This window comes from Rasamsonia byssochlamydoides, assembly GCF_041956645.1.
Source record: "Rasamsonia byssochlamydoides strain NRRL 3658 unplaced genomic scaffold VTN77scaffold_1, whole genome shotgun sequence".
NCBI lineage: Eukaryota > Fungi > Ascomycota > Eurotiomycetes > Eurotiales > Trichocomaceae > Rasamsonia > Rasamsonia byssochlamydoides.
In genome coordinates, this window is record NW_027192384.1 from 129639 (window position 1) to 155132 (window position 25494).

Consider the following 25494-nt stretch of genomic DNA (forward strand, 5'->3'; position numbering starts at 1 on the left):
CATCATTATCATCATCATCATCATCTGCCCCTCTCCCTCCCTCCCTCCCTGCTTTGCTTTACTTGTCTGATATCACATCACATCACATCACAGGTCCATTTTGACTCACTCGACAGGCACTTAATAGTTATGATGGGGAAAAAAAACAGGCTGATTTACACCCCCCCCCCCCCCCCCCTCTTTTTTTTTAAGCCCCCAAAAGTCGATTGTGTCGTCGATTTTGGCGCGGTTGCCAACCCAGCTATTATTGATTCCAGAACGATGTCGCGACGATGTTGTGGAACGAGGTTTGGTTGCTATAGGGACCTCGGGGCACATCGCGCTCGCTGCCTATATATATATTATATATATTATATTATGACGAGTGATCTGGATCAATCAGAACAAACCAACCGCTTGAGACTGAGTCGGAGTGGAGGCTCGTGGAGATGATGATGATCTGACAGTTGAAAAGGTCAGCCTGACCGTTCGATGATAGGTATGATGAGATGCACCGGTCCCCAACCAAGACACGGAAAAAAGAAAAGAAAAGAAAAAAAGAAAAGAAAAAGAAAAAGAAAAAGAAGAAGAAGAAGAAAGGAATATTAAAATAATATACAGGTGGAAGTGCAGGTAAATAAATCTGTATAATCTTGGACAGAAGGTTGAGTTCGCCTGAGCCGAGGCAGACACATCTTTCTGTCTACAGTATTAGTATTACGATAGACACAGCTATCTCGACAAGTTCCAAGGAAACCAGCTCAGATAATTAGTGCAATGCTTACTGCCAGCGCATCAAGGGCCGCTCCTTCGAGCATCATTGTTGAAAAATGTCTACTAGAGCACCTATGACAAAATCGTATATACATCAAAGCCCAAGAGTTAGATTATATTCACCGGTGGACAGACGCAGCTCAGTACAAATCAATTAAGATGACCAAGGCAGGTGGAGAAGAAACCGTAGGATGAGGCAGAAACAGCGACCAGTGCAATGCAGTTAAGATGACCAATCGCGATTTCAACCCCGACCCAGCACGGCATTTTCTTCATCTGCTAACAAAACACGATCTGATCTCACCTCGTTGAAACCGTGAATAGGTACAGGTTTCGTGTGATAATGATTAAAAACATATGCAGAAAACATAACCAACGACATGGATCTCCGAACGCTTCTAATGTCGAGGACGAAGGGAATAAAACAAAGACAGCAGCACGGCATAGCTGCAAGAACCAGTGGAGAAGAGAGGTATTGCAATCATGTGAAAAAAGAACATATGTCGACCGAGCATTCGGCGCTTGCTTTCGCGCAGGCTCAAGGTCATATCACAAGCCACGAGAATCCCATAACCAATGACAAGTACGCCGTATGCCTTCAGAGGCAGGTATCAGATTCCCAAACAATCCCAGTTCCCATGTCCGTAAACCCAATGTCCCAATTAAAAAAGAAAAAGAAAAAGAAAAGACCAAGTGCCATGCTAAGCTTCCTCTGAGTGGTTGAGCAATCAAACGCCAGCGGCGGCAAAAGAGAGAAATTGGTAGGGCCCAGCCTCAACCAGTAAATCCCTCCAGGAGAAATGAAAAAGGCGAATATGTCAAATTACATAGATCCGAGTTTTAAGAGCGCCTCAACTGCAGCACGCTCTTCGAGATCGCAAGGAATACCGCCCGGCACTGACTTCGCAAAAGCGAATGAAGCAGGGCCACCCCCGCTCCGCTGAGGGTGCTGCTGCTGCTGCTTCGAATGCACAGTGAGATGATTGGTATGTAAAATGCCCCCGCCATTCAGCGATCTGGCTCTGAGGGCATCCGCGCCGATATTCGCCCAATCCTCCTCGTCCGTGACGTCGTCATCATCCCATTCATCGTCGGGAACGGCGGCATCGTCGGGTGCCTCGGAGGAGCAGTACTCGCGAGAGTCTCCGTCGAGAGACATCTTGTCTGCTTCGTGCTCGAGCATCGAGACGTCCTCATGGTCGCCGTAGTCGAGGTCTTCTGAGTGAGAGAAGACGGCAGAATCACCAGCCATGCTGGTTCCATAGGCCGGCCGACTGTCGCGGTTCCTCCACTGCGAATTCTGGGGAATCTGGACACCCTGCTGGTAAGAGCTTGGGACGCTGGATGGCGGGGACGAGTTGAAGGCATGTCGGTCCCGGGCGGGCTGGCCGCGTCGGCGCGCATCCCAACGACCCCAACCGACCTTCTCGAAAATCACATCCCCATTGACGCCTCCACCCTCACCGCCATTTCCTCGGCCTTCCAGGGCCCCCACAACTAGTCTCCGCGCTTTGGCAGGAGGGATGCCCGCAAAACCGGGGACAGAGGTAGTGAGATAGCCCATAATGTGGCGGATTGCTAGAGGGCCATGGGTAAGCAGAATCTCGGGGAGGTGGTATTTGGCCAACAATGCCGGGGTTATGGCGCCGGCACTTTCCAGGGAGTTCGTGGCCGGGCCATGAGGAGGCTGATCCTGGCTCTTTGCATGTTCGACGGCATCCTGCAAGTCGAGATCGGAGTCGACGTGCACTGGAGCGGCCGGGGGCGAGTTGGGAAGGTTGGCAGCATGTTTGTGCTTGAAGGCGTGTGGAGGAAGGGTCGGAGAGATGGAGTTGGGAGGTGTTGGCAGCATGGCGGGCTGCCCATGCTGCTGACCTGAGCGAGAAGCCCTGCTGCCATTTCCAGCGTCGCGAGGCTTTGGGATATCAACGGAAGCTGTCTTGCCAGCCAGGGCCATGCTGATGCTGGAGGTGGCAGTCTGGGGAGCCATAATCGCGTTGGGTGATGGGAAGAGCTGTTGGTATCAGGATACGAGTCAGAGAGCTGTCTCACCAGCTAGGATAGCTCCAGGGGAGATAAGGGGTTGAGGACAACAAAGGAGCTGCGATAAGAGGAACAAAGACACGGGAAGACAAGATGTGGATGGCAAGGGGCAAAGAGGAAGACTCACGTCACTCTGGCGCGACTATCCACGGTTTCGCCGATCTGTTGACACGGTGCGAGGATGAACTGGCCGTTGAGAACAGACGGTCAGTTAGTTACCCAAAGTGGATGCAATGCGACGCGCTGGCAGGAGAGAAGTGATGGCAAGGCGACTGTCCAGTTGAAAAGGAAAGGTTCAAATAGGTGGAAGCTGCAAGTCAGAAGATCTGTGGTGTGTTGATGAAGAGAAGAGGAGAGCGAGGGAAAGGAGAGCATAAAGTAGCGCGTGGATGACGCACTCGTCAGTCGTCACAGCTGCACAAGGGTCCTGCCCGATTGGGTGGGGGCAGCGGTGTACGGGGGATGGGAAGGAGCGATGGATGGATGCTTGCAGGCGGTCAGGTGTCAGGTGTCGGGTGTCGTGTAATTTTACCCTGATTTCTAAGGCAGAGCAGCGAAATTACCAGCATGTTACTCGCCTGTTACTAGCCTGTTACCAGTGTGGCGGCCACATTGCAGCACACGCCCACGCATGAGCAGCTTGCACGTTCCATGGCATGGAGACCGTACGGAGGATGTATTGGAAGGAACCAGAAAGGCTGTGCAGCGCGTGGTGGCCTTGATTGGCGATGCCCTCTTGACCTGTGCGCCAATAGCTCCGCAGCCCTTAGGCAGCCTGCCCGGCGCCGGGACCGACCGGAGCTGCCCAAGATAGTGCTGGAATGCACCTCGTTACGATGTACTCGAATAACACGCGTTCCTGATAGATATCTGATGATAGCGGAAGAATACGGCAACTGTTCTTCTCTCTCCTAATTTTAGATATACCGATTATCTATCTCTGGGTTATCGATGCATAAGCATAACGCATGCTTACTCTGGGAGTCTGAGCTAGAGAAAGACTCATGGTGGACTCGTAAGTTGGAACCTTTTGTATGGAGTACTGAGTACGGAGTCGTATGGAGTCGTCTGTCTTGGGGCAGCTTGCCGGGCCCATGCATGTGGGATCTCGATAGGCCGGGATGGGTTTGCAGTGAAGTCTCACCCAATCCTCGCAGCCCTTATCATCCGTCCGTTATGGCACGTGGACCAGTCTTATCACACACTCTCCCGCACATATTGCCCTGCTTAAAAGATGACCACATTATCTGGGCACATGGGTTGTGAGGAATGCTTTCCGTATTGCTGAAACAGCTCGTGGTCCTAAAGAATGTTTATTGTTTCATGCTACTGCGTGGGATTTGCAAGCATTCCCCAGCAGACTTCCTCTCTTGGAATTTGTGTCATTGGTACTGCAGCCTATAGGCACTGTCTTACTCTGTATGGAGTGCACTATGCGAATTCTTGCACTCTCTATTTATAGTGGGTGGACTCCCACCTCTTCCACAAACATATGGTTCCGCACGTATGTACAAGCAACTTAATCTGAGAGACGGAGACTAAATTATTTAATTCTGAGACCCCCGGCTGAGATGATCTTGGCTGGAGCTTTTCTCTCTCCAACACGTGGATCGAGATGACGTCAGATTTCCACGGCTGGCAGGACTAAGTAAATTTGGAACCACTGTCTGGTCTCTCCAGCTGATGTTTGTGCGAAATAGATAATATCGAGGATTCACGAGGATCCCAGCATGTCTGCTGTCGATCATCAACTATGCTTCTTGCTCACAACTGGTCTGAGATCGACGTCTTGCCTTCAAACCTACAAACCAGCAATACATTCTCTCCTCCGTAACAATAGCACACATGCTTTCGGCCATTGACAAAGTGCAATACGGAAGCCCTGTAAGACCGCTGAAATCGCGCAAACACGAAAATCGAGCGAAATTCCAGGTCTGCAACGGTTCCAATAGCGCAAGACACTATTGTATTGTGGGTTCCAGAACTTCGCTCCCGTACTCCACAGAATCACAGACCCATTCTCCATTGACTGCCGCGGAGGATTAACATAGAATACCGGAGTGGGTCGGATGCCGCGTTAATTCGATGTCCACGATGTCTGACGTCATTTCATGAGTGTCCAGCAAGCTGAAATGTTATTCTCGAAGTTGTCCAGGAGACGAGACGCGATTATACAGTAATTTCACACTGTCTTTCTCTTCTTCCTTCGTATGTTTTTACCCTGCAATTGACTTCCTGTAGAGGCAGTTGAAGATGAATATGCTTCCAGCATTTTAATCACAAGGGTTCAATAATGAGCATGATGAAAACTCCCTCTTCTTTTTGTGTGTGTGTGTGTGTGTGTGGACAATTCCTGGATGCACACTGCCGAATGATAGAGTTAGGGTTAAGACCTAAGCTACCTATCTTAACGACCTCAGGTAGACTGGTTCCTTGTCACATGCGAGCTTGATAGGTAGGTAGGCGTTTGATTGACCTTAGCTTCGTATATAATTTAAATTTCCTCAGGAGTAATCTCATCATTCGAAATCCATTCGTTTGGCAGACGAATAACCTCGCAGCCTGAGTCTCTTACTCGCACGCTTCCATGGGTTCACCTCCTAGTGGAAGAGAGATGGGCCAGTTTTATATTCTGTGAGTAAATGACGCATTGAGCTGAAGACCCTAGTTCCAGCAGTAACGAGCTGGAAGTGATCAAATATTTGGATGTTGAATGCGATTATCTATAATGTCATGTGACAATAATCACGTGATTGTACAGACTGTTGGAGTCTAACCATTTTCGGTTTAGCACATCTCCATCACGTGATCAACAGACCGGTAGATAGGAGACCTCGTCGGCCCATGTAGGCCAGATAGCCAATAACAAGCCACACCTCTTAACACAGACTTGTCAAGATCTCGATCGAGTACAATTATAAGTCTAATGCTTCATTGATAAAAGCCATAGGCAATTCGGCCAAATCAAATCGAACTTCCCTTGGAACGAATATTAACCGAGGAAGCACACAATCTTTGAAGTCAGCAGCAATCAAGGTGTTCGGTCCGTTACCTATCGGACCGCGAACCTGGAGTTCTTACTCCACTGTGACCATATCCGATGTCCCTCTGACCCTAACTAACTACCTAATTCCCCTCTTCCTCCGCTGCAGATTGGAAATGATTACTACACTATACTGCCTAGTGGTGTACATAACACCATTTGTTCGGGATTCATCCGGTCTGATTCCGGGTTTGTCGAAGCAATTCCGCGATGTTTGCTGAATTACAGGACATCTATCTCCGTCGTAAGTTAGGCTTTCATATCAGCTGAACGGTAAGAAAGAAGAAGCTGGGAAGAGGTATGGAATGGAGGTATCCAATTTATTAATCCACCTGGTCGTCGCCGGATCGGGACCTAAAGTCATGCCTACATCCAATCTAGTTGATTGTTCGGTTGAGGGCATGACATCCGTCCGCCAGTAGTATAAGTGGTCTCGTTTGTAGATCAGGACATCATCGTCCACTTGTTCTTCGAACGGCAGCTTCGGGTCCTGCCTGCCGGATTGAACCTTCCTACGTCAACCATCTTTGGATGGCAAGGACAGGTACACCCGCTTCGTATGTAGACGGCAGTGCAAGTGACTGAAAGATGATCTCAACCAACGTTGAAGGGGAGTATTCCCCCGTGCAAGAAGCAGGCCGCATCTTGAACTTCCTCTGCAAGCAGTCCAAGGCGCTGAATCTGCCGTCAGAAGTGGTGGACAACAAAGATGCGGTTTCGTTCTATTCGACCACCAACCAGATATACTTTCCCATCCCGTTCAAAGAGACCGAAACGATTGCGGCGCTGAAAGGAGTCGAAGCGTTGGTGGCAGCTTCCATTGCAGATCTCCGTTACGGACCGAGCACGCAAAAACGAGGCATCAAGATTAGCCTGGAGAGAGCGACCTGTTTTGCATGCCAGGCGTACATGGCCAAGGTGGATGGCTTGGGGAAGTTGGACCCGGGGGTACGCACCAAGCTCAAAGGTCTGCTACATGAAAGCCTATGGTATTTAAGTGTTTATTGACATCCAGTAGATACGGATCTCTTCCAAGCTCAGTCGAATGGCTACCGGAGAATGTCCGCGAACCTCTACCGGACCAAGAATGAGGGAGAATTCTTCCATATTCATGGCTCGTTGGAAGCCACCACAACTCTGAACATGATCGGATTGGAAGGGTACCGGCCAGACCTGACTGATTACCGGGAAATCATCCGGGTCATTGAAAACCAGATGCAGAAATTCACGGCGGCAGAGCTGGAGAAGATGAATGCGGAGAAAAGGCAGGCTGGTGTGACGGCATATAAATACGAGGACTTTATCAAGACTCAACATGTGAGTACAGATATTGACCATCTTTCTAGTCGCTGACTTCTGCAGGGAAAAATCAACGTGCAAGAACCACCGTGGAAAGTCACCCGTCTAAAGGGCGATCTACCCCCTACCCCCTTCCCAGCTGCACGCACCGGTGGTCATCGGATCCTGGAGGGAATCAAGGTGCTCGAACTCTGCCGCATCATCGCCGGACCGACTATCACACGCATATTGGCAGAGTACGGCGCCGACGTGCTCAAAATCACTAGCCCGAACCTCAGTGATGTTCCTTTCTTCCAAGTGGATGGAAACATGGGCAAGCATGCCGCCGATCTGGACCTGAAGACTGCAGACGGCCGGCGTCGGTTTGAGGAGCTCCTGGCGGATGCAGATGTTTTCGTGGACGGCTATCGTCCTGGCGCGCTCGCCAAACTCGGATACGGTCCTGACAAGCTGGCCGAACTGGCGGAGAAGCGCGGCAAGGGTATTGTGTATGTCAACGAGAATTGCTTTGGATACGAGGGTGAATGGGCTGGACGTCCTGGGTGGCAGCAGATTGCGGATTGTGTATGTCGAAGTCTAGCTGGGTTTTCTGACTGTTGCTAATACTGACTTGACAGCTCACCGGAGTAGCCTGGGCTCAGGGTCAATTCATGAACCTCTCGACGCCGGTAGTTCCTCCGTTCCCTATTTCAGATTACGGAACCGGCTGCATGGGAGCGATTGCTGCGTTGACGGGGTTGTATCATCGCTCGAGGACAGGGGGATCCTATCATGGCAAGGCATCTCTGATGCATTACGATCTGCTTCTGTTCGCCGTGGGCATGTATTCTCCGTCTATCCAGGACAAGCTGCGAGCTGCGCAGCCACTCGAATTCTTTGAACTGCGCCACCACGACAGCGTGGATCGGATTTCGGCGACGACGCTCAACATCATGCGGAAGCGGTTTCCGGGGTTGTTTGCGTCTGAATCGTACACGGAGAAGTGGTTTTCGCGGGCATACAATTCAGAGATTGAGGTTGTGCGGCCGGTGGCAGAGATTGACGGTGTGGACAATGTCTTTGTACGAGCCAGTCGACCGAACGGAAGCGACAGGCCTTGTTGGGAGGATTTTTTGGCTGACGAAGAGGACTGTCGAGTCGAGACAGCTGCCAGATGACAACGGAAAACGGCGTCAATGGGAAGCATTAATCAGTTGACATATTGTCAGGAGTATTGATCGTTATCGGATTGCCTATTTACTTTTACCCGTCACACAAATATCTGCATGTGAAGACGAGATCAACCAGGTCATAGACATAGAGCAGCTCTGAAATATATACTAGAAGTATACTAGACTAGGTACATTTACCTGCAGTACGGTATACACATATACCTATAGCAATGTCAGTAAATGTACGTACGTACAGTACAGCACATAAAATATGAATGATCTAACAACTATGAAGTTCACAGTTTTCTAGTGTACGTAGTGTACCTTATCCGAAGCACGAATGAAATTAACCATTAACCGACGCCCAAACCCGAAAAGCGGGCATCGTCGAGACCTATTACCTACCTAGGTAGGTAAATACCTACGGGGGTATGAATTATGAAAGCTTCCAATCGGATCGATCTAGGTAAGGTACAGTACCTAGGTAGGTACCTAGTTATATCATGTCCTCATTATTAATAGTATGTAATTAAATATTGCTTCGGATAGATAATATTTGACGGACGTCACATAATATCCATCCACCCCATCCACCATCTCTCTAACCCATCCCTCTCTAGTCTAATATAGTTTCGTCTATCTTATTTATTTTATAGCTCTAATCCAACAGAATCAATCAATCAATTCAATCCATAGTAAAATCCATAGCACGCACAAGAAGAGAAAGAAAAAGGGAAAATGTCCTCCTCCTACAAAATCACCTACAACCCCTCCATCTTCACCACTGCCTCCTCTCCACAGCAGCAGCAGCGACAGCAGCAGCAACAAGCACAACTAGTGTCCTTCATGTCATCCTTCTACGCAACAAGCGACGACCCCGACGCACACGAAAAGTATGCTCGAGAGTACTTCACGGCGGATGCAACGCTCGTTATGGGGGGGAGGGTTGCGAGGGGTTATGATGGTAAGTAAGCTTATTATTACGTACCTAACTTAGGACAAAAAATACCTTGGGTGTGTCTGTCTACCGTACTCATGACATGACCTGCTGGCTATTTTGGAAAAAAAAAGCACCTGCCCTATATCAATTGATATGATTCGATTCGTTTTGCACGGCATCTATCATCTAGCGTCGTCAATCAATCAATCATCAATCAATGACACGCATCAAATACATCTAGCACAGCACAGCACAGCACAGCACTCCAAAAAGCCGACCCTCCTGTCCTGTCCTTTTTTTCTTAACTCCCTCTTTTCCCCTTTGAAACCCCTTTCCCCGTTGCTGATTTTGACAGGTTCAAAAAACAGACGAGAAAGAAACTAACTGATATATGTATGTATGTTACGTCTATAAGAAATCCTCTCCCTCCGCAAAAGCCTCTGGACCTCCGTCCTGTCCCGCCACCACACGCCCACGAAAATCTTCTTCGGCGGCGACAACGACCTGATGCTGTTCGGGAAAGTGGCCTATGTCATGAAAGGCACTGGCAAGCAGGTGGAGATCGACTGGGCCGGACGAGTGGAATTCGCATTTGATGAGGATGGGAAGAACCCGAAGATGAAGTATTATCAGGTTTATCTGGTGAGTTTGCTGTCATCTGGCATCGCCGAGTGTGCATGCTGACAGTGTTGCTCCAGGACACCGCTGCTCAAGCCGCTGCCGCTGCCGCTGTTTCACAGGCTGCGAAATGAGAGCAGAGAACACTCCAGAAGTAACAGACAACATGAGAATACTTCTTCTGTATATACCAGTATATACCAGTATATATCGTCGGCCTATAAATAATTCGTCGTCCCATACATGGGTATATGCCCCGGATAGAGACCACCCGAATCCTGATTCAGCGGCCATAGAGCGTCAAAATGAATTACCTCCTCTAGTACTGGCCCCGGGTCTGGCCCCAGGAGCTCCTCGGCGCCAGGAAAGACCAGCCCTTCAACGCTGCTCTCCCCCAAATCATGAACGTGAGCGTCCGCATTAGTCATCGCCGTGATGTCTTGCATGGCATCTACATCTGCTGAAGCCATTTTGGGCGTCCAGTTCCATGCCTGCGGTGCCATATTCTGGCTACCCAGGCAGGGAACCACCCCTTGACCGTTCATACCTGTAACCATGCTCTGCTTCACCGAGAACAGATTCTCAATCGGATCCTGTTGTCTTCTGTCCTTCGACGACGGTAGAGTCAGATTCGACGATGACCGACTCTCGGCGATCGTCTTGAGGAACGAACTCAGTATCTGGAGATATCGTGTGGCCAATGGATCCGTCTCGGCAAAATACTGATGCAGCAAAATCGCTATCTGCGCGATCGAGTCGTTCTCCTGGTTTTCGTAGACGTTGAAAAAGGAGTTTGTTAGGACGATTAGGCCTGCGAGAAACATCCAGTTGCTATTGACGTCAGCATTCTTATTGTTAGGACCAAGGGATGATACTGGAGATACTCACATGATGAATGGATTCCTCCTCGGAAGGCAGCCTTTCACTCGGATGGTCTGCACCGCTCGGATCATATGGATCGCAGAACGCACGCACGCGGCGGAATACTTGTGCAGTTCTGGATTTTCCGCCACGCGACTCTCGGCAGGAGAGCTGGCGCACGCCTCGGCAGCGTTCTGCGACTTGGATCCCTGCTGGTAGATGATTTTCTTAACATGAAGCAAAAGGAAAGGCCGCGTGAGGAGAATAATCGTGCTGAAGTACGTCATCCACAGGTGCAACTGCCCCATCGCCACCCCAGGATCGTCGTGCGGGGTTGGGGTTGGATGCCATTGCAGTAGTTCGGGCAGGGATTGCGTCCATTCGTGGATCTTGACTGCGATGTTTCTGGCGATGCGAAGAGACACTTTGCGGGTCCTATATATCTGACTGAGGATGACTCCCAGTATCTGAGCCGCTCGCACCGAAGCGGAGAGAGCCTCCGATTCGAAACTCTCGACTGGAGAAAAATTCGTCTTAGCTTCGCTGCAGAACAACTCGTCCGAGCAGTCTTCGTCGTTGATGGCAGTCGGCCGACCCAAGCATGTCGACAAGAAGCGGTCCATGACATAGAGACTTCTCCAAAGCATCGTCCTGAACGAAATCAGTGTCCTACTTACACCAACTTATTCTTACGCAAGGAAATGTACCTAGGGACGGACCTCGACACTCGTTCCGACTCATCGTACATCCGCTGCGCCTCCACTCTATGCAGACCCAGAGCGTAAGAGAGTCGGACGGCCATCCCTGAGAGTCTCAGCATTCCATAGTAGAGCGGCATCGTGAGTGAAGGAAGTAAGGAGAAATACCAAAGTATGCCCACGCTGTGTTTCGTTTCCCAACCGACAGCATATACAGCGTCATCAACAACAACGCTTGAATGGAAGCGAAATCCCCGTCCTCAAACCCACAGGTGGAGTCCTTCAGATGCTTCGCCGTAAGGAAGAACATCTCGCTGCGGTCGAACTTGTCCGAAAGCAGCCGCTTCAGAATGGCCGCCTCCGCTGGGGATTGCTGAGGCGATGTCGGCCTCAGCTGCAGGCCATTCGCAAAGACCAGGTTCAAAATGCACATCCAGGATTGTTCTGCATCTAGCGGGTTTTGATAGGTGCGTTCCACGCGCTGCTTAAAGGAGCGTTCGTCGAACAGATGCATAATTCCTTTGGTCTGATGAAAATTAGGTCTTGCTTTAGTCCAGGGTAGAAGTAAACAGGCTTACATTGGCGAAGAAGGAGTCTACAAGGAAAAGGGCAGCTTCTCGATCTGGAAGAGTATACGTATGGTGATAGGCTGGAGGAGTTGATACGGATGCTTCGAGGATCTTATGTCGTTGGGGATCGATGGTGAACGCAGATGTGCCGGCCACACTGCTCACCAGCTGTCGAACAGTTTGCAGGTACGACAACGGGGCGGAGTCTCCAATATACACTACGGTATTTGTTCTCGTCAGTTTCATGCCTGCATGACCACGAGTGAAACCTACACATCCTTCCCTTGCCGTCATTCAGCATCCGCGACGCTCCTTGCATCTCCGCCTCATCCGTCTCGGAGCCTCCACTCTGCTCGACCTGCGGGGAGTCATTGATGTTCATCGCGGGGAAGGGGTTCTGCGAGAGTGGGGAGTGGTGAGGGATGTCGCCAGAGCTGACGGCACTGCTCCTCGTCGAGCCTGCAGGTGCGGTCGAGCTCCAATCCGTCCGTTTCCTGCGATTCTGTCGCTGCGATGGTGTCGCTTTCGACGTCGTCGCGGGGACAGGCTGCAGGAAATGACATTCGACCGAACGCTTGGTGCAGTTTCCGCAGGGACAGGTGCCATTACACTGGATGGGTTGTCAGCGAACGTGACAGAACAAGAGCGAGTCGATGTGCTGTACTTTCTGCTTCCTTCTCTTGCAGTTCTCACACGCCTGTGCGGCCCGGATGCGATTCTCTGGAGCGACCTTCTGGCGCGCCATAGCCGATGGCTCAGACTTCTACGATGCGATGTTCCCACGAAGTACTGCAGTGTTGCAGGGCAGGTTCTCATCGGATGCGTGCCGTCGGAAGAGACGCCGGGCCGTCAATATTTAGTTGAAGATTGGAGAGCTCCATGCTGGATTGGATCGTGGAGACGTGGGGAACGACAGGCAAGGAACAGATTGACGATGATTATTGGACGAATCCCGCATTTTGGGAGTCGGTAACTTGAGGTAAGTTATTTTAGTTTCTCTCGGGCCTCGGGAGCTGCTGCGGGACTGCTTATCATTAGTTGCCTATCAAGGGAAGCATCGGATAACAAGACGTCAATGGTTCGTCTACATGACACAAGATGAGCACGAAACGTGGTTTCTTAAATGGCCACCTCCCGGCACGATGGAAACTTTTCGTTGCGTGAGCATCCTTCAAATTTCCCAGCTTGTCCTGCCAACATGCCCTTCGTCGACGTCGATCAGAAACGGCTGCACTATGCAGACTCCCACCCCCAGGGAGCGCCAGAGGGCGGCTTGACGTTGATCTTCATCCATGGCCTGGGCTCCTCGCAGAACTACTACTTCCCCATCCTGCCTGACCTCACGCCGCACCATCGCTGTATCACCGTCGACACCTATGGCTCCGGGCGATCCGCGTATACGGGATTGGAACAGAGCGTGGGCACGATGGTGGCCGATTTCGCGGGCGTGTTGGATGCACTGAAGATCAGAAAGGCGGTGGTCGTGGGCCACTCCCTGGGCGGCACGGTTGCATTGCATCTGGCGATCCAGTTCCCAGACCGAGTGATTGGCGTTGTTTCCATTGGACCGGTCCACCCGTCGGCGACTACGGGCGGAATCTTTGAGAAGCGGATGCAGGTGGTGTCAGAAGGTTGGTTGAACGTGAATGTTCTAGTTGAGTCTTTCGGCGTCTGACGTCTACAGACGGGATGGAGCCCATGGCCAACACCATCCCGGACGCAGCGACGGGATCACGCAGTCGACCGTTGCACAAGGCATTCATCCGAGAGCTGCTCCTGGGGCAGAATCCGCTGGGCTATATCTCGCTCTGTCGGGTGGTCTCGTCCGCCACGGCGCCGGATTATGCCGCGGTGAAGGCGCCGTTGTTGCTGATTGCCGGCGATGAGGACAAGTCTGCGCCGTTGGACGGATGCAAGCACATCTTCTCGCACGTTTCGAGCCAGAACAAGAGATTCGAAGTGCTGGCGGGAGTCGGCCACTGGCATTGCATCGAAGCCAGCGACGAAGTGGGCAAGTTAATTGCCAACTTTGCTAAGAGCATTAGTGCATGAGGCATGTATAGAGTGCAGATAGAATATCCAGTTTAATAATATGATGACGGAATAATGGCATTGCCGCAGATTGGCCAAAAGAAATGCCATGGCAGTGATGACACCCGTCTGTGACATGTCGTCCTCCAAAAACAATGACTTTGTATTGCAGGTTGTGTAACAGTAGTTGAACCATGGGAAGACAGCAATATCAGTGGAAACCACAGTGCCAGTACTGATGCTAGAACAATAACCATTTCATATGACATGACATGACATGACATGACAATAACAAAATGCCGGTATCATAACCCTATCAAATAAATACAACCTCCGTCCCATCTATGCTCCATTGACCTTCAAGCTGCAGGCACCAATTTGACATCATACCTGAGCTCCAGCCCAGCCTTGGGATCGTCCTTACGCGGGACAAAGTCCACGATCAGGGAGTCCTTGACGGCAAACACCGAGTCGTTGGTGATGTAGGGGTCTTTGCGGTCGAAGATCTGCGTCGTGAGGGGCTTGTAGCTGTCATGCGTGACCTGTGTTGCCAAGCTGTTAGTGATGGCTTGAGCAGTTTGAGAGGAGATTCTTCTTACCAACAAGTGGATATGTGCTGGTCGGAAGGGGTGTCGGTCCATCAGCTCGAGGAGCTTGCCGGCAGGGCCTGCACGTGTCAGAAACATGTCTGCGTCACACATTGACAATGTCTCAGACATACCGTCGTTAGGAACAGGGTACGGCGTCGGCCGGATACAGTAAAAGTAGTACCGTCCCTCCTCGTCCGTGGTGAACTTGCCGCGCAGGTTGTGCTCAACCTGGTTGGGATCCTGCTGCTCGTAGAGGCCATTGGTGGAGGCCTGCCACACCTCGACCACCGCGCCGGCGATCGGTTTCTTGGTGGTGAAGTCGATGACCCGTCCGTGCATGAAGACCATTTCTGCGTCGTCGACGCCCGTCACGATGCTGTCGCCGTTCTTGCGTTGCGGGGTGTCGGCGCGGAAGAAGGGGCCTAGGATGGCGGTGGCAGTTGGGGCATCGGACTCGGAGACGACCTTGTAGGTGATCTCGTCGACGAGACTGCAGTGTCAGGTCAGCTAGCTGAGCCAGCTCACATAAGTTCAATTGAATTGAATTGCTCAACGAGTGTTAAACCCACGATTCAAGCCCGATCACATCGCAAAGAAGCTGCCCCTCATTGCGCTTGTCATCACTCATCTTCCCCGCCCAATTGATCATCTTCACGCCTGCCATCCACTCGTCGACGGTGAGTTCGTTCTCGCGCGCAAAGTCGTGGATGTGTCTGATCAGGCTGGCCATCAATTGGCGCATTCGGGGGGAGGTCTTGGGGCCCATGGAGTTGATCACGCGGTCGGTGAAGGTGGGATCGTATTGTGTTGCCATGTTTTTTTTTGTCTTGTTTGATAGCACGGATTCAAGATGTTTATTGCTCTCAATGCTTCTTGCAGTGACAAAATTTCTCTATATAAGAGCTCCCAGGTGAGCAGATGGAGTAAATATGTGTAGATGAATGCTCGTATATTGTGGGGGATATGCGGAGTGTATGAGCAGAGCAGCACAATTACTTTTAAATACTGATATATCCTCCATATAAATGATTTACTGTATAGCTTTTTGTATTGGTAGCACCTGATCCATGCCCCTTCATCCAACAGTACGGAGTAGAATACAGCTAATGCTAGAACCCCGATTCCATAGCTGGTCCTACGGTAACTAGACGGTTAACAGTAGCTGTGCTGCCGTAGTCTGATCCGAATAGCCGTGTAGTATTAGACATAATCGATGCTGTCGTGTAATTATTACTAATTTAAGAATTATTACCATCGGATGCGGTACAGTACAGTCCCGACTAAGGTCCCAACCCCGCTATCCGAAAATGTGGGGGAGCATGACATCCATATCCATCGGTCTTCGGATCGGATATGGGGAAGAAAGAGCATGTCTCGCATGACTCATGATAACTAAGTTATTTGCCTTGTTTCTGCACGTGCTGGCCTTACACAAATCCCTGGAGCATGGCCAATTGAAGTAGTGCTAGCGAATGATCTTCTTATACATCATTCTATTGACTTGGCCAGACGATGGTTATCACTCGAGCTTTGCACAGCTCTAAGCGTAAGCCTTGTCGACTATTATTATTTGGGATTTGTCTCTAAGATGAACGAACTAGTAATGAACTAGAAACAAGAAAGGATGATTAGGTGAATGAGCTTATTGCGGGTACTGTTGCAGATAGCCTATCGTGTTAGAATTTTTTTTCGTTTCTTTTTGCTGTCTGTCTTTGTATTATCCCTGAGATAAAATGTCAAATATTTTCTTTTTCTAGAGTACATATGTACAGCATGTCTAGTACCTTCAATGCGTCCAGGATCATATAGACCAGACATACTCTTTCTTCTCATGCAGGCAATTATCTTTTATTCCTTTCTATCGCTTCCCCCCTCTACCCCTTCTACTAGACTCCACTCTCACGCCTTTCGGATTCTTCTTGCTTGCCAACTCTGCCGGCAGCTCCTGAACCACCCGGCCATTCTCCCACAGGATCCCCAAACCGACCTTCCTCTCGACAACAACATCAAAGAACTCCAGCGGGACGACCTTCTGCTTCGTCTCGTCGGACTTGTCCTCATTCTCCTTCCCCACCACATCGATGCCTTCACTCAGGATGACTCCATTCTCACTCCGGTAGAACGGACATCCCGCGGCGAGCGCCTTCTTCAGATCGATATAGATCAGGATCTGCGCGTCTGACCGCATCCCCGAGATCACGGACTGTTTCGTCAGGTCTGGGTCCAGTTTGGCCGTTGGCCCCTGGCGCCCGTTGGGTAGGACCTCGTCGAGCGACGGGCCGGTCGCGAAATGAACCTGCGTCCGCCCCATAGACTTTAACCCTCCCGACGCGAGGATCAACGGCCACGCGCCGTGATAGGTGCCGTGAACGACTGTATCTGGAAGAGGTGGCGCTGATTTATCTTCCGGGTCGGCCAGCGTCAGCCGCTCGAGAAACAACGTCGTATCGACGCTCTTCATGCTGTGACCCTGCGTCGCCCGGATCAGGAAATGCGATGGATCGGTGTCCTTGACTGAGAGAGCGTGGGCCGTCGCATTTTCCTGCTTCTCCTCCGAGTTTGCAGTCTGGACTGCTAGTTCTTGCGTCTTTCCTTCGCTTCTTGGCTGTTGACCTGCTGCAGCAGGAGGAACGTACAGTAAGGAGAACCGTTTCTTGTCTGAATTCGCGACCGCATCCAAGATTTCCGGGAATGTCGCTTTGAGGGATTTGAGTTTCCTCCAGGCGAGCTGTCAAGAAAGCAGAAGAGGAGAAGAAACATATCAGTTTCGTCTGTTTTCTCTCGAAAGTGGGTATCGGAAAAAAAAAACCCTCAAAAAAAGAAAGAACAAAAGAAGGAGGGAAATACATACCAAATCAGCAACATTAACATATCCCTCCGGACTAATCTTCACATTCTCCTTCTCCGCCGAATGCCGGAGGAGATTCGACATAGCCTTGGAGATGAGCACCTCCCTGGGTAATTCTCTACCTTTCCGTCCAGACGACATGGTTCTGGTTCTGGTCCAGGTCCAGGTCCGGAGTCTGAAAGGGCTATTCAATAGAATAATGAGATGAAAGAAAGAAAAATGTCCGACAGATTGAACAATCAATCAATCAATCAATCAATCAGAATATTCTGCCTTTCGGCTCAGATATGCTATGATATGATATGATATGGAAATCTGAATCCAGTTTTTCAGAGATGCAGGTCTGTCAGTTAAATTAGAAGAAGATTAAATTAAAAAAGATAAAAGCCCCTTTTTGAATCAGCGTGGGATTTTTGAAGTCGGCGAAACTGAAGATTTTCTTCACGTGGCTGCGACCTATTATAAACCTACTAATACTGATTAGCACTGATTCATTCGCATTCAGACTCATAATGACTCACCACAGACACAGGTTAGTATGTAGTAACAATACAGCTAGGAAGGCAGCAAGATCTTGGCCTTTCAGCTGTGAATCATTTTTCCAAGCAAGGCTTCCTATGATCCGACTTCTTGTTTGGTCTGCTACTCCGGAGATAGGTGAAGTTTAGGTACTGTGTATTATTGCTGGTGGGTCTTGTAACTTTCCGCCGCTGTGGACTGCTGACATCATCCGCTTCAACGTGCCATCTCTATCGAGGCATAACCATTAGGGTACTTCATCTAGGGCACTTCAACATATCCAGCTCGACCACTCATTCATTCGTTATCACTGAATGATTTATATGCCATTTCTATACACCTGGTATACACGGGTATATTACAGTAAGACTCAGACCGTTACGCACACCCAAGGCACTTAACCCAGACAGAGAGAAAGGAAGAAACAGACATCCTATCTATCACAGATACAACTGCATTCGGCCACCGGACAGACCTGATGTCGCGCGAACCAGTCTCGCGCATGATTTGCGTGGAACCCGTGATTGCAATTGATGCAAAAGACGACAAATCTCCGAGTCAAATCATCCTCGGTCAGCTGGCGGTTCTCTTGTTTCGCATCCGCCGCCACGGCCGCTCTGGACATAGGGTCAGGAGACCCCAGCCATAACGAGCACACACCACACCGGGGCATATGGCGTTGGCATTTCGGGCACACCGTCCCTGACATCGTGGGCGAACCCAGAGGATATCCCGGCGTCGAATGGACGACTTCGCCAGCAGTAGACGTTGGACCAGACGACGCGTCTTGCTGACTCAACGGCCGAGTGCAGTAGTTGCAAGTCAAACTGACCTGCTGCGGAGGCGGCGATATCAGCCTGCGACCGTCCCAGGTGACAGCAAACTTGCGGCATCCGACATCGAATCGGGCCCGTTCAAGCTGGAGCTTCCAAGAGTTGATCTGCCGGCGGTACGTTTCGCGCCATGCGCGGAACCGGGCTTTGCTGGCCTCATCGTCGATGAACCGCGGAACAGTATGGCTCATCGCCAAAACTGGGGTCTGAACGTCATTGAATTTGTTGATATATGACTGGAACAAGTCCAGCGCCGAGTGACGCAGCCCTGTAAGAACAATCCCTTCAATATCCCCTTCACGAATAGCCTCCGCGGTAGTCTCCCTCAGATAGGCAGTGAGAGCCTCGTCGGGCAGCCACCGTAATGCAACCTCGACACGATACCTCAGCGGTAGTGTCGTCTCCTGAAGCACCGACTCCCAGTCTCCCTTGCTTACCAACGCGAGGATCGCTCTGGCGTACGGGTCCGTCAGCTCTTTGGCGATCTCTGCACACGTTTCTTCCCAGTCAGAATCCGCATGTTCGCCTTTTGTGGCACCGGCAATGGCCATCGCCAGGAGTTTGTGAGCTTGTGTAGGCTCATTTTTGCGCAAAGCCAGGAACGCGAGTTTGGCCTCATCCTGAAACACAGCAAGGGCAGCTGCTTTGGTGTGCTGTCTTTCCGAGACAAGTCTGTTGACGAGTTCCGCAAGATCATCTTTAGACTCTATTGCACCGCATATACGAAGGCAGAGTTGGCGATGCTCCCAGAAGTCTGTTTCACATCCTTTACTCTTAGGGAGGTCAAGTTGGTGAACTAGGTCCTTGATAGTTTGATCAACATCAATTGCATCTTTGTCGACTGAGCCGATTTTCCGGCCTCTAAAGCTTGGACCTAGCCACGGATTAGATTTAGTACAACGACAAGAACGAGAGGCCCATGTACATACCTAGGTCATTGTTCCAGATGTTATACACACCGAGGTAATTCATATCAACTCCATTGACAATCATCGAAGAGTTTGAGGAGGCATCCCGTGCACCTATGATTGTTAGCCAAGCAGTATACCTAGGTAGTCTTTTGTGAACGACCTACGTTTGATCCAGTCCCAAAATTCTTGTAAAGCAGGGTCATCAGCCACAATCTGCTTATTCTTTTCGCAGTCAAAAAGGTAACCTTCTTTGCAACGAAATCGGTTCAGAGTCATCAATGTCAACGCATCTTGAGTCTTGAGAACTGCGCCTCGGGTACCCAACAAAAGGGCGTGTTCCCTACTTTCACGGCTCGACAGGCATTTGACCTCATTTTGTTGGGTGCCATTCTGTTGCTTCTCTGATTGAGATGATACACGTTCCCGTATATCTTGAACCACTTCGGATATTCTAGCGCTACCAGAAAGAGGATTCAGTGTTTGGAAATCATGGTCTCCATCTGGCCTTCCGCGCACCAACACACTCTGAGAGGACATTCGGACATTCGGACATGGAGGCTGAACCGTGACTATTTCCACCTTTCCATTTCCAAGCAGAGTGAGCGCGCTAGGTTCGTTGGAAGCACTCATGTTGAGAAAATCAAAAGAGACCACCCTCTCCGACTCTTTGCAGCCCCGAGTCGGGTGGTTGAAAGGACTACGGATGTCACGGACATTTTTCGTGTAGATCTGTTCCGGATAATTTGCAGAAGATCCCTGGCCGAGAGTGTTGTCCAGAGAATGGTTGTTTTCCTCCGATACGTATTCTTTAGCAATGTGATACGCCTTGAAATGACCAGTGTTAGACAAAACTCCCAGGAACCCTCTTTTTGTCTTTGAGAAGCGCAGGCTCCAGATTGAAGCCTTTTGGTCCAGGACGTTCCTGAGTTCTAAAGCCGGCCCCGACTGGCCTGCTTCTGGGTTCCCGGAACTCGCAGCTGAAGCGGTCAAGCGCGGACCCATACGACGGTCCCAGATGCAGACCGTGGGTTCAGATGCCGAGCAGGAAGCGATGTAATTCTCATCCAACCAGTCAATGGCCGTGTTATGAACACATTTTGTCGGGAACTGAAGAAACGGTTGCCCGGAGCTCTCTATAATAATGTCAGGCCAAAGCACTCGTATACTCGGAGTGAATACGAGAAATTAAGAAGTAAGAAAATAAGAACTTACCTCTCAAGTCATACAACTTGAGGAATTGCCCTTTGACACCAGCGACCAGAGTGTCCGGCTGGTCTCTGAAGAATTTGATGCTGGTAATTGGCTCCGAGCTGGCGAGCTTTCTGAGAGGCTCGGACGCGTGGCGATCGGCGGCCAAGCTTCCTCGAGTATGTCTGACAGCAATCCGGTGATGGACATCCCAGATGTTGAGACAGAAGTCGTTACGGACCTTGTCCAGGCCAGCGGCGAGCAACCCGTGCGAACTGAACGCGACCGCATTGCAGTACCTCTGGTTGCGAATTGGAAAGGACCAAGATTCGTTGGAATCACCGTCCATACGCAGCAGGGTGACCTCACCAGAGGACTGGCCCACGGCGATCAGGGACTCGTCAGCTGTCGACCAATCGAAGGCCCGAAAGCCAGGCACTTTCAGATGGGTCGCCAGCACCTCATAGTCCACGTTTCGTCCGTCGAAGCCTGTGACGCGGCATAGTCTAAAAGACTTGCCTGTTACGTCGACATACAGGAAACGCTGCTCCCTTGTGGTGGAGGAAGGAGACCAGCGAATTGCGGTTTCCATGGTTGGCAAGATGTGAGATCATCCAGAAGGGAAAGGCAGCGAAGCGATCTTTTTCCACCGGAACCAACCCACATGTGTCTTCAACATGTCGGTGCGTCGCAAGAGGCCATACTCGCGGGGATGATCCCGAATCGAGCTCTGTCTGCAACTCCGCCGAGTGTCTGTCGCTGATTGACTGCCCGATACGGCGATCACAGTCCTTGTCAGCATGTGATCTCGGATCCGCCTTCGGGCCGGCTGATGATCCGGGAGCTGGCTGGACTTGCCCCGATTAGGCACGCGACAGAAATCTTGCCGCGGAGTAATTTGATATTCTATCTACACCAGTACAATCAGATTCTCTACAATGACGCCGAATTGCAGTTGATGAGATTTGGAGGGGATTTTTAGCATTCACTGCACATAGCTATAACCATCATATTGAAAACCGGACACATCAGAGCAGAACTACAGAGAGCCTGAAGACAGACAGCAAAAAAAAAAGTTGAGCAAAGTTTCTCAACATGGCTCCTAAAGAGGGTTCAAGCCGCTTTCACCCTTATGAAAAAGCAAAGAAACCTCCCATGAAACACGCAAAACCCCGTGTTCAATTGTCGGTCAATGAGTTGAAGAAGCGGATTCGCGATGTCAAACGCCTGCTCAATCATAAGGATTTGCCTGCGGACGCGAGGATCGTCCAGGAACGGGCGTTGGCAGGGTACGAGAAGGACCTGAAGGAAGAACTGGAGAGGCGAAAACGGTCGGAGATGATCAAGAGATACCATTTTGTTCGATTTCTTGGTGAGTCTTGTTATCTGACAAGTGCGTTGTCAGACGTCAATGCTAAATCTTGTCACGATTCACGCAGACCGGAAAGCAGCCACCAAAGAACTCAAGCGACTCCTGCGACGGCAGCGCGAGCTGAGCAAGTCAAACCCCCCACCCAAACCCGAGGCGCTGGCACGCATTGCGGAGAAAATCCACGAAGCCCAGATCAATGTCAACTACACGATCTACTATCCCCTGACGGAGAAATACATATCCTTATATCCGCATGAAAAGAGGAAAGAACGGAAGAAAGAGAAAGAGTCTGCAGACGGCGGCAGCGGCGACAGTGACGATAATAACGACAACGCGAATGGTACATCTGGCGATGAACTGTTCAACGATCTCCTCCTAGCACCAAACACCAACCCGGACGAAAAGCCGCCGATGTGGCACGTGGTCAAGAAATGCACAGAGGAGAACACGCTAGATTTGCTCCGTGAGGGAAAACTAGACATTGGCGTGGATGGGAAACCGAAAAAGACTACCGATACCGCAGCAGCAACTGCTGCTTCAGAGCAGAATGGCAATTCCTCCAACGGAAAGGCTGGAAAGGCTGTAAAGGATGGAGCGTCGAAGCAGCAGCAGCAGCAGCAGCAAAAGAAGAAAGACAAAAATCAGCGAGATAGTCAACGCAGAAAACGCGATCGTGACCCCGAATCTATGGATGTGGATAGCGACGACGACGACAAAAGTGACGGGGGATTCTTCGAAGAATAATGAGCGCATCATTGCATTGCCATTGTTATTACTATTACTCTTACTACCGACTTCATCACCCACGCTTCATGTATGTGTGCATGTACAGTACATTTTTACTGAGTATATACACAGAGAGGGAGGGAGAGACTTAACATATGAATGTATGTAATACACTACACCGTACGAGTCATGTTCACCAATGATACCCAATCTGAATCGTTGAAGGCTTGAAATTTGATTTTGATTTACTCGAGGATCGACAGCGTCTGTGATGGAGAGGAAAGGGATCGCAGAATTAGACAGACATATGATAGATAGATGAAATATCAATCAAAAGCTCTCCACAATTTTTTAAAAAATTAAAAAAAAAGAAAGACCTCAAGCATCCTGCCTATAGACAAGGACAATACGAATAGGAATAGATAAAAACATATAATATTTGACAAGAATCCAGCAAAGAAACCAGCATTTTAGCTAATTATAATTCAAACCTAGGGTTCCCTAGCAACAGGTAATCTGATAAAAAGAGCGTTAGACAGGTTGCCTAGAGTAATACTACTCCAGGTCCAGTATATATTGGTGAGGAATTATCTATCATCTCATCCTCATATATACCATATAGTACAGATATATTAGTTGGAGACTTTAGTGCTTTAGTACTTACTGTCAGCGCCTAGGAGTTTTACATAAGCTATATATATAGTGATCTCACCCATGAACCAAGCAAGTATTACCCGAGACAAAAAAAAGAGGATGAAGACTCTTTGAATCCGCCTTCCTTTCCTTCTTCTTCTCATATCGAGTGACCTTGGTCGTTCCCGGACACAGCTTGACGACTGTCTTGCAAAGCTGAGGGAAATCGAATTCGATATGACGTGCTCGCCGCTGTATGTAGCTTGTCGCGATGGAGCCATCGGCCGCCGGTGTATGAGTATGGATCGCAGGCTACATAATCTATTCACGTTAGTCGTTCGTATCTGTGGAAATGGGCATGGAGAATGTGTAAAAATTGCGAACTCAATCCGATGTGGGCACTCTTTTTCGAGAGAATCGTTTTCACAGAGCTATCGCTGGCAGCGGCAGCAGCAGACATGGAAAATTGACCGGATGGTTCGTAGATTGAAGTTCACCTTTGGCCTTCAAGAACAGGCAACACGTGCCGCAGTCGTGACGGTAACCAAGGGAAAAAGAGGCTCGGGCTATCGAGCGGTTGTCGAGAACTGTTTTGAACTGAATCGCCTGAGATGCTGCATTTTTCCTATATGGCTGATTCCCAGAGGGAAGAACCCCCCTTTGGTCATTTCTAGTTTCAAGCGGTGATCTAGCGCGAAAGATTAGGTACTTAGGTGACACTATTCCAGAACCATCATGTCTGATATTGATAGCCTACTAAACCTATGCATGCATTAATTACAGATACTGTATAATCACTTTAACGTTTGACACACGACACAAACCAGGGAAAAGATACAATTCCACTTTCCAGTTTCACCCGCAGGCTGCACGTCTGTCCTCATTATTATTCAGGTCTTCGAATTCACCCGTCTCCAGACCTCCGCCTCCGCCTCAGCGAGCTTCGTCCCCGCAATCTGCATCCACGACTTAGCCGTGTCGAGAATCCCTTGTCCTAAAGATCCCTCCCCTTCATCTTCACCACCGGCAGCATGATATTGCCTCTGCGACTGCGACGCGAATGTCTGATTGCTGTTTGCTGTCGGTGGTTGATAGGCCGACGTATACGGCGAGGAAGTCGAATAAGCAGAGGAGGAGGTTTGAAAGGCAGGATGATTTCGAGTATGTGACAGCGACGCTCCTGTAGGAGGAGGAGGTTCTGCTTGCGCAACAGGTCTAGGCGTATAGTACGATGCGGGCTGAACGGGCTCACCTGCCTTGGGCGGAGGAGGGACGGTGTAGGCGCTGGGTCTCTTGCCGACATTGGACTGTAGATGATTCCCCGCGGTTCCTGGAATTGGACGCGCCACTGGCTGTGGAGCTGGCGGCGTTGAAAAACTAGAACTGTCGATTCCCTGTGCTGTCGTCGTCGGGTATGTCCCTGCAGAGGATTGCGGAGCAGAAGCAACAGCAGCAGTAGCGCCTGTCGTGGCAGGAGCTGCTGCTGCACCCGGACGCGCTGGAGGATATTGCGATGATGAGGAATCTGTTGTAGTCGTACTTGAAGCTCTTTGATCCACATCGACTGGGGTCACTCTTGCATTGCCAGCCTTGCTAGGCGAATTGGGGTTGATGGGAGCAGACGTATATGTAGGTATACCGGTTATTGGCGGCATTTTGATTATCTGGAAGAATTGGATATCTAGTATATTGTTTTCAGAAAGATGAAATGTATGACAAGTCTTTCTTGTCAAGGACTGAATACTTACCATCACCTTGATGCCCCAGATCAGCTGACGTCACGTCACGTGATCAGCATCACACGTGATTGGAGCCCGGCATTTGCAAACTCCCAAGATCGAGCACCTACGGGTTCCATTGCCAGATGG

General features: G+C 50.1%; 9 protein-coding genes across 9 annotated transcripts; 3 read left to right on the forward strand and 6 right to left on the reverse strand.

Moving 5' to 3' along the window:
- Nucleotides 1–1576: 1576 nt before the first annotated feature.
- Nucleotides 1577–2743, reverse strand: VTN77DRAFT_43 (uncharacterized protein; the record flags this gene model as incomplete). The annotated part of the gene is made up of 1 exon (XM_069420343.1): nt 1577–2743. The coding sequence occupies one exon, from the start codon at nt 2741–2743 to the stop codon at nt 1577–1579; it is 1167 nt and encodes a 388-aa protein (XP_069282407.1).
- Nucleotides 2744–6427: 3684 nt separating this feature from the next.
- VTN77DRAFT_44 (uncharacterized protein) lies at nt 6428–8295 on the forward strand (the record flags this gene model as incomplete). Its single annotated transcript, XM_069420454.1, has 4 exons — nt 6428–6806; nt 6858–7156; nt 7202–7702; nt 7756–8295. 4 exons carry the CDS (start codon nt 6428–6430, stop codon nt 8293–8295), a joined length of 1719 nt encoding a protein of 572 aa, XP_069282408.1.
- A 1770-nt stretch (nt 8296–10065) lies between these two features.
- On the reverse strand, nt 10066–12720 carry VTN77DRAFT_45 (uncharacterized protein; the record flags this gene model as incomplete). Its single annotated transcript, XM_069420565.1, has 7 exons — nt 10066–10678; nt 10736–11359; nt 11416–11512; nt 11575–11932; nt 11985–12193; nt 12249–12585; nt 12640–12720. 7 exons carry the CDS (start codon nt 12718–12720, stop codon nt 10066–10068), a joined length of 2319 nt encoding a protein of 772 aa, XP_069282409.1.
- Nucleotides 12721–13173: 453 nt separating this feature from the next.
- On the forward strand, nt 13174–14027 carry VTN77DRAFT_46 (uncharacterized protein; the record flags this gene model as incomplete). The annotated part of the gene is made up of 2 exons (XM_069420676.1): nt 13174–13606; nt 13660–14027. The coding sequence occupies 2 exons, from the start codon at nt 13174–13176 to the stop codon at nt 14025–14027; spliced, it is 801 nt and encodes a 266-aa protein (XP_069282410.1).
- A 338-nt stretch (nt 14028–14365) lies between these two features.
- VTN77DRAFT_47 (uncharacterized protein) lies at nt 14366–15410 on the reverse strand (the record flags this gene model as incomplete). The annotated part of the gene is made up of 4 exons (XM_069420787.1): nt 14366–14548; nt 14606–14673; nt 14728–15086; nt 15166–15410. The coding sequence occupies 4 exons, from the start codon at nt 15408–15410 to the stop codon at nt 14366–14368; spliced, it is 855 nt and encodes a 284-aa protein (XP_069282411.1).
- A 1044-nt stretch (nt 15411–16454) lies between these two features.
- Nucleotides 16455–17585, reverse strand: VTN77DRAFT_48 (uncharacterized protein; the record flags this gene model as incomplete). The annotated part of the gene is made up of 2 exons (XM_069420898.1): nt 16455–17324; nt 17448–17585. The coding sequence occupies 2 exons, from the start codon at nt 17583–17585 to the stop codon at nt 16455–16457; spliced, it is 1008 nt and encodes a 335-aa protein (XP_069282412.1).
- An 811-nt stretch (nt 17586–18396) lies between these two features.
- VTN77DRAFT_49 (uncharacterized protein) lies at nt 18397–21487 on the reverse strand (the record flags this gene model as incomplete). The annotated part of the gene is made up of 4 exons (XM_069421009.1): nt 18397–19670; nt 19726–19818; nt 19872–20840; nt 20920–21487. 4 exons carry the CDS (start codon nt 21485–21487, stop codon nt 18397–18399), a joined length of 2904 nt encoding a protein of 967 aa, XP_069282413.1.
- Nucleotides 21488–21990: 503 nt separating this feature from the next.
- VTN77DRAFT_50 (uncharacterized protein) lies at nt 21991–23011 on the forward strand (the record flags this gene model as incomplete). Its single annotated transcript, XM_069421121.1, has 2 exons — nt 21991–22267; nt 22335–23011. The coding sequence occupies 2 exons, from the start codon at nt 21991–21993 to the stop codon at nt 23009–23011; spliced, it is 954 nt and encodes a 317-aa protein (XP_069282414.1).
- A 1505-nt stretch (nt 23012–24516) lies between these two features.
- VTN77DRAFT_51 (uncharacterized protein) lies at nt 24517–25281 on the reverse strand (the record flags this gene model as incomplete). Its single annotated transcript, XM_069421231.1, has 1 exon — nt 24517–25281. One exon carries the CDS (start codon nt 25279–25281, stop codon nt 24517–24519), a length of 765 nt encoding a protein of 254 aa, XP_069282415.1.
- Nucleotides 25282–25494: the final 213 nt, after the last annotated feature.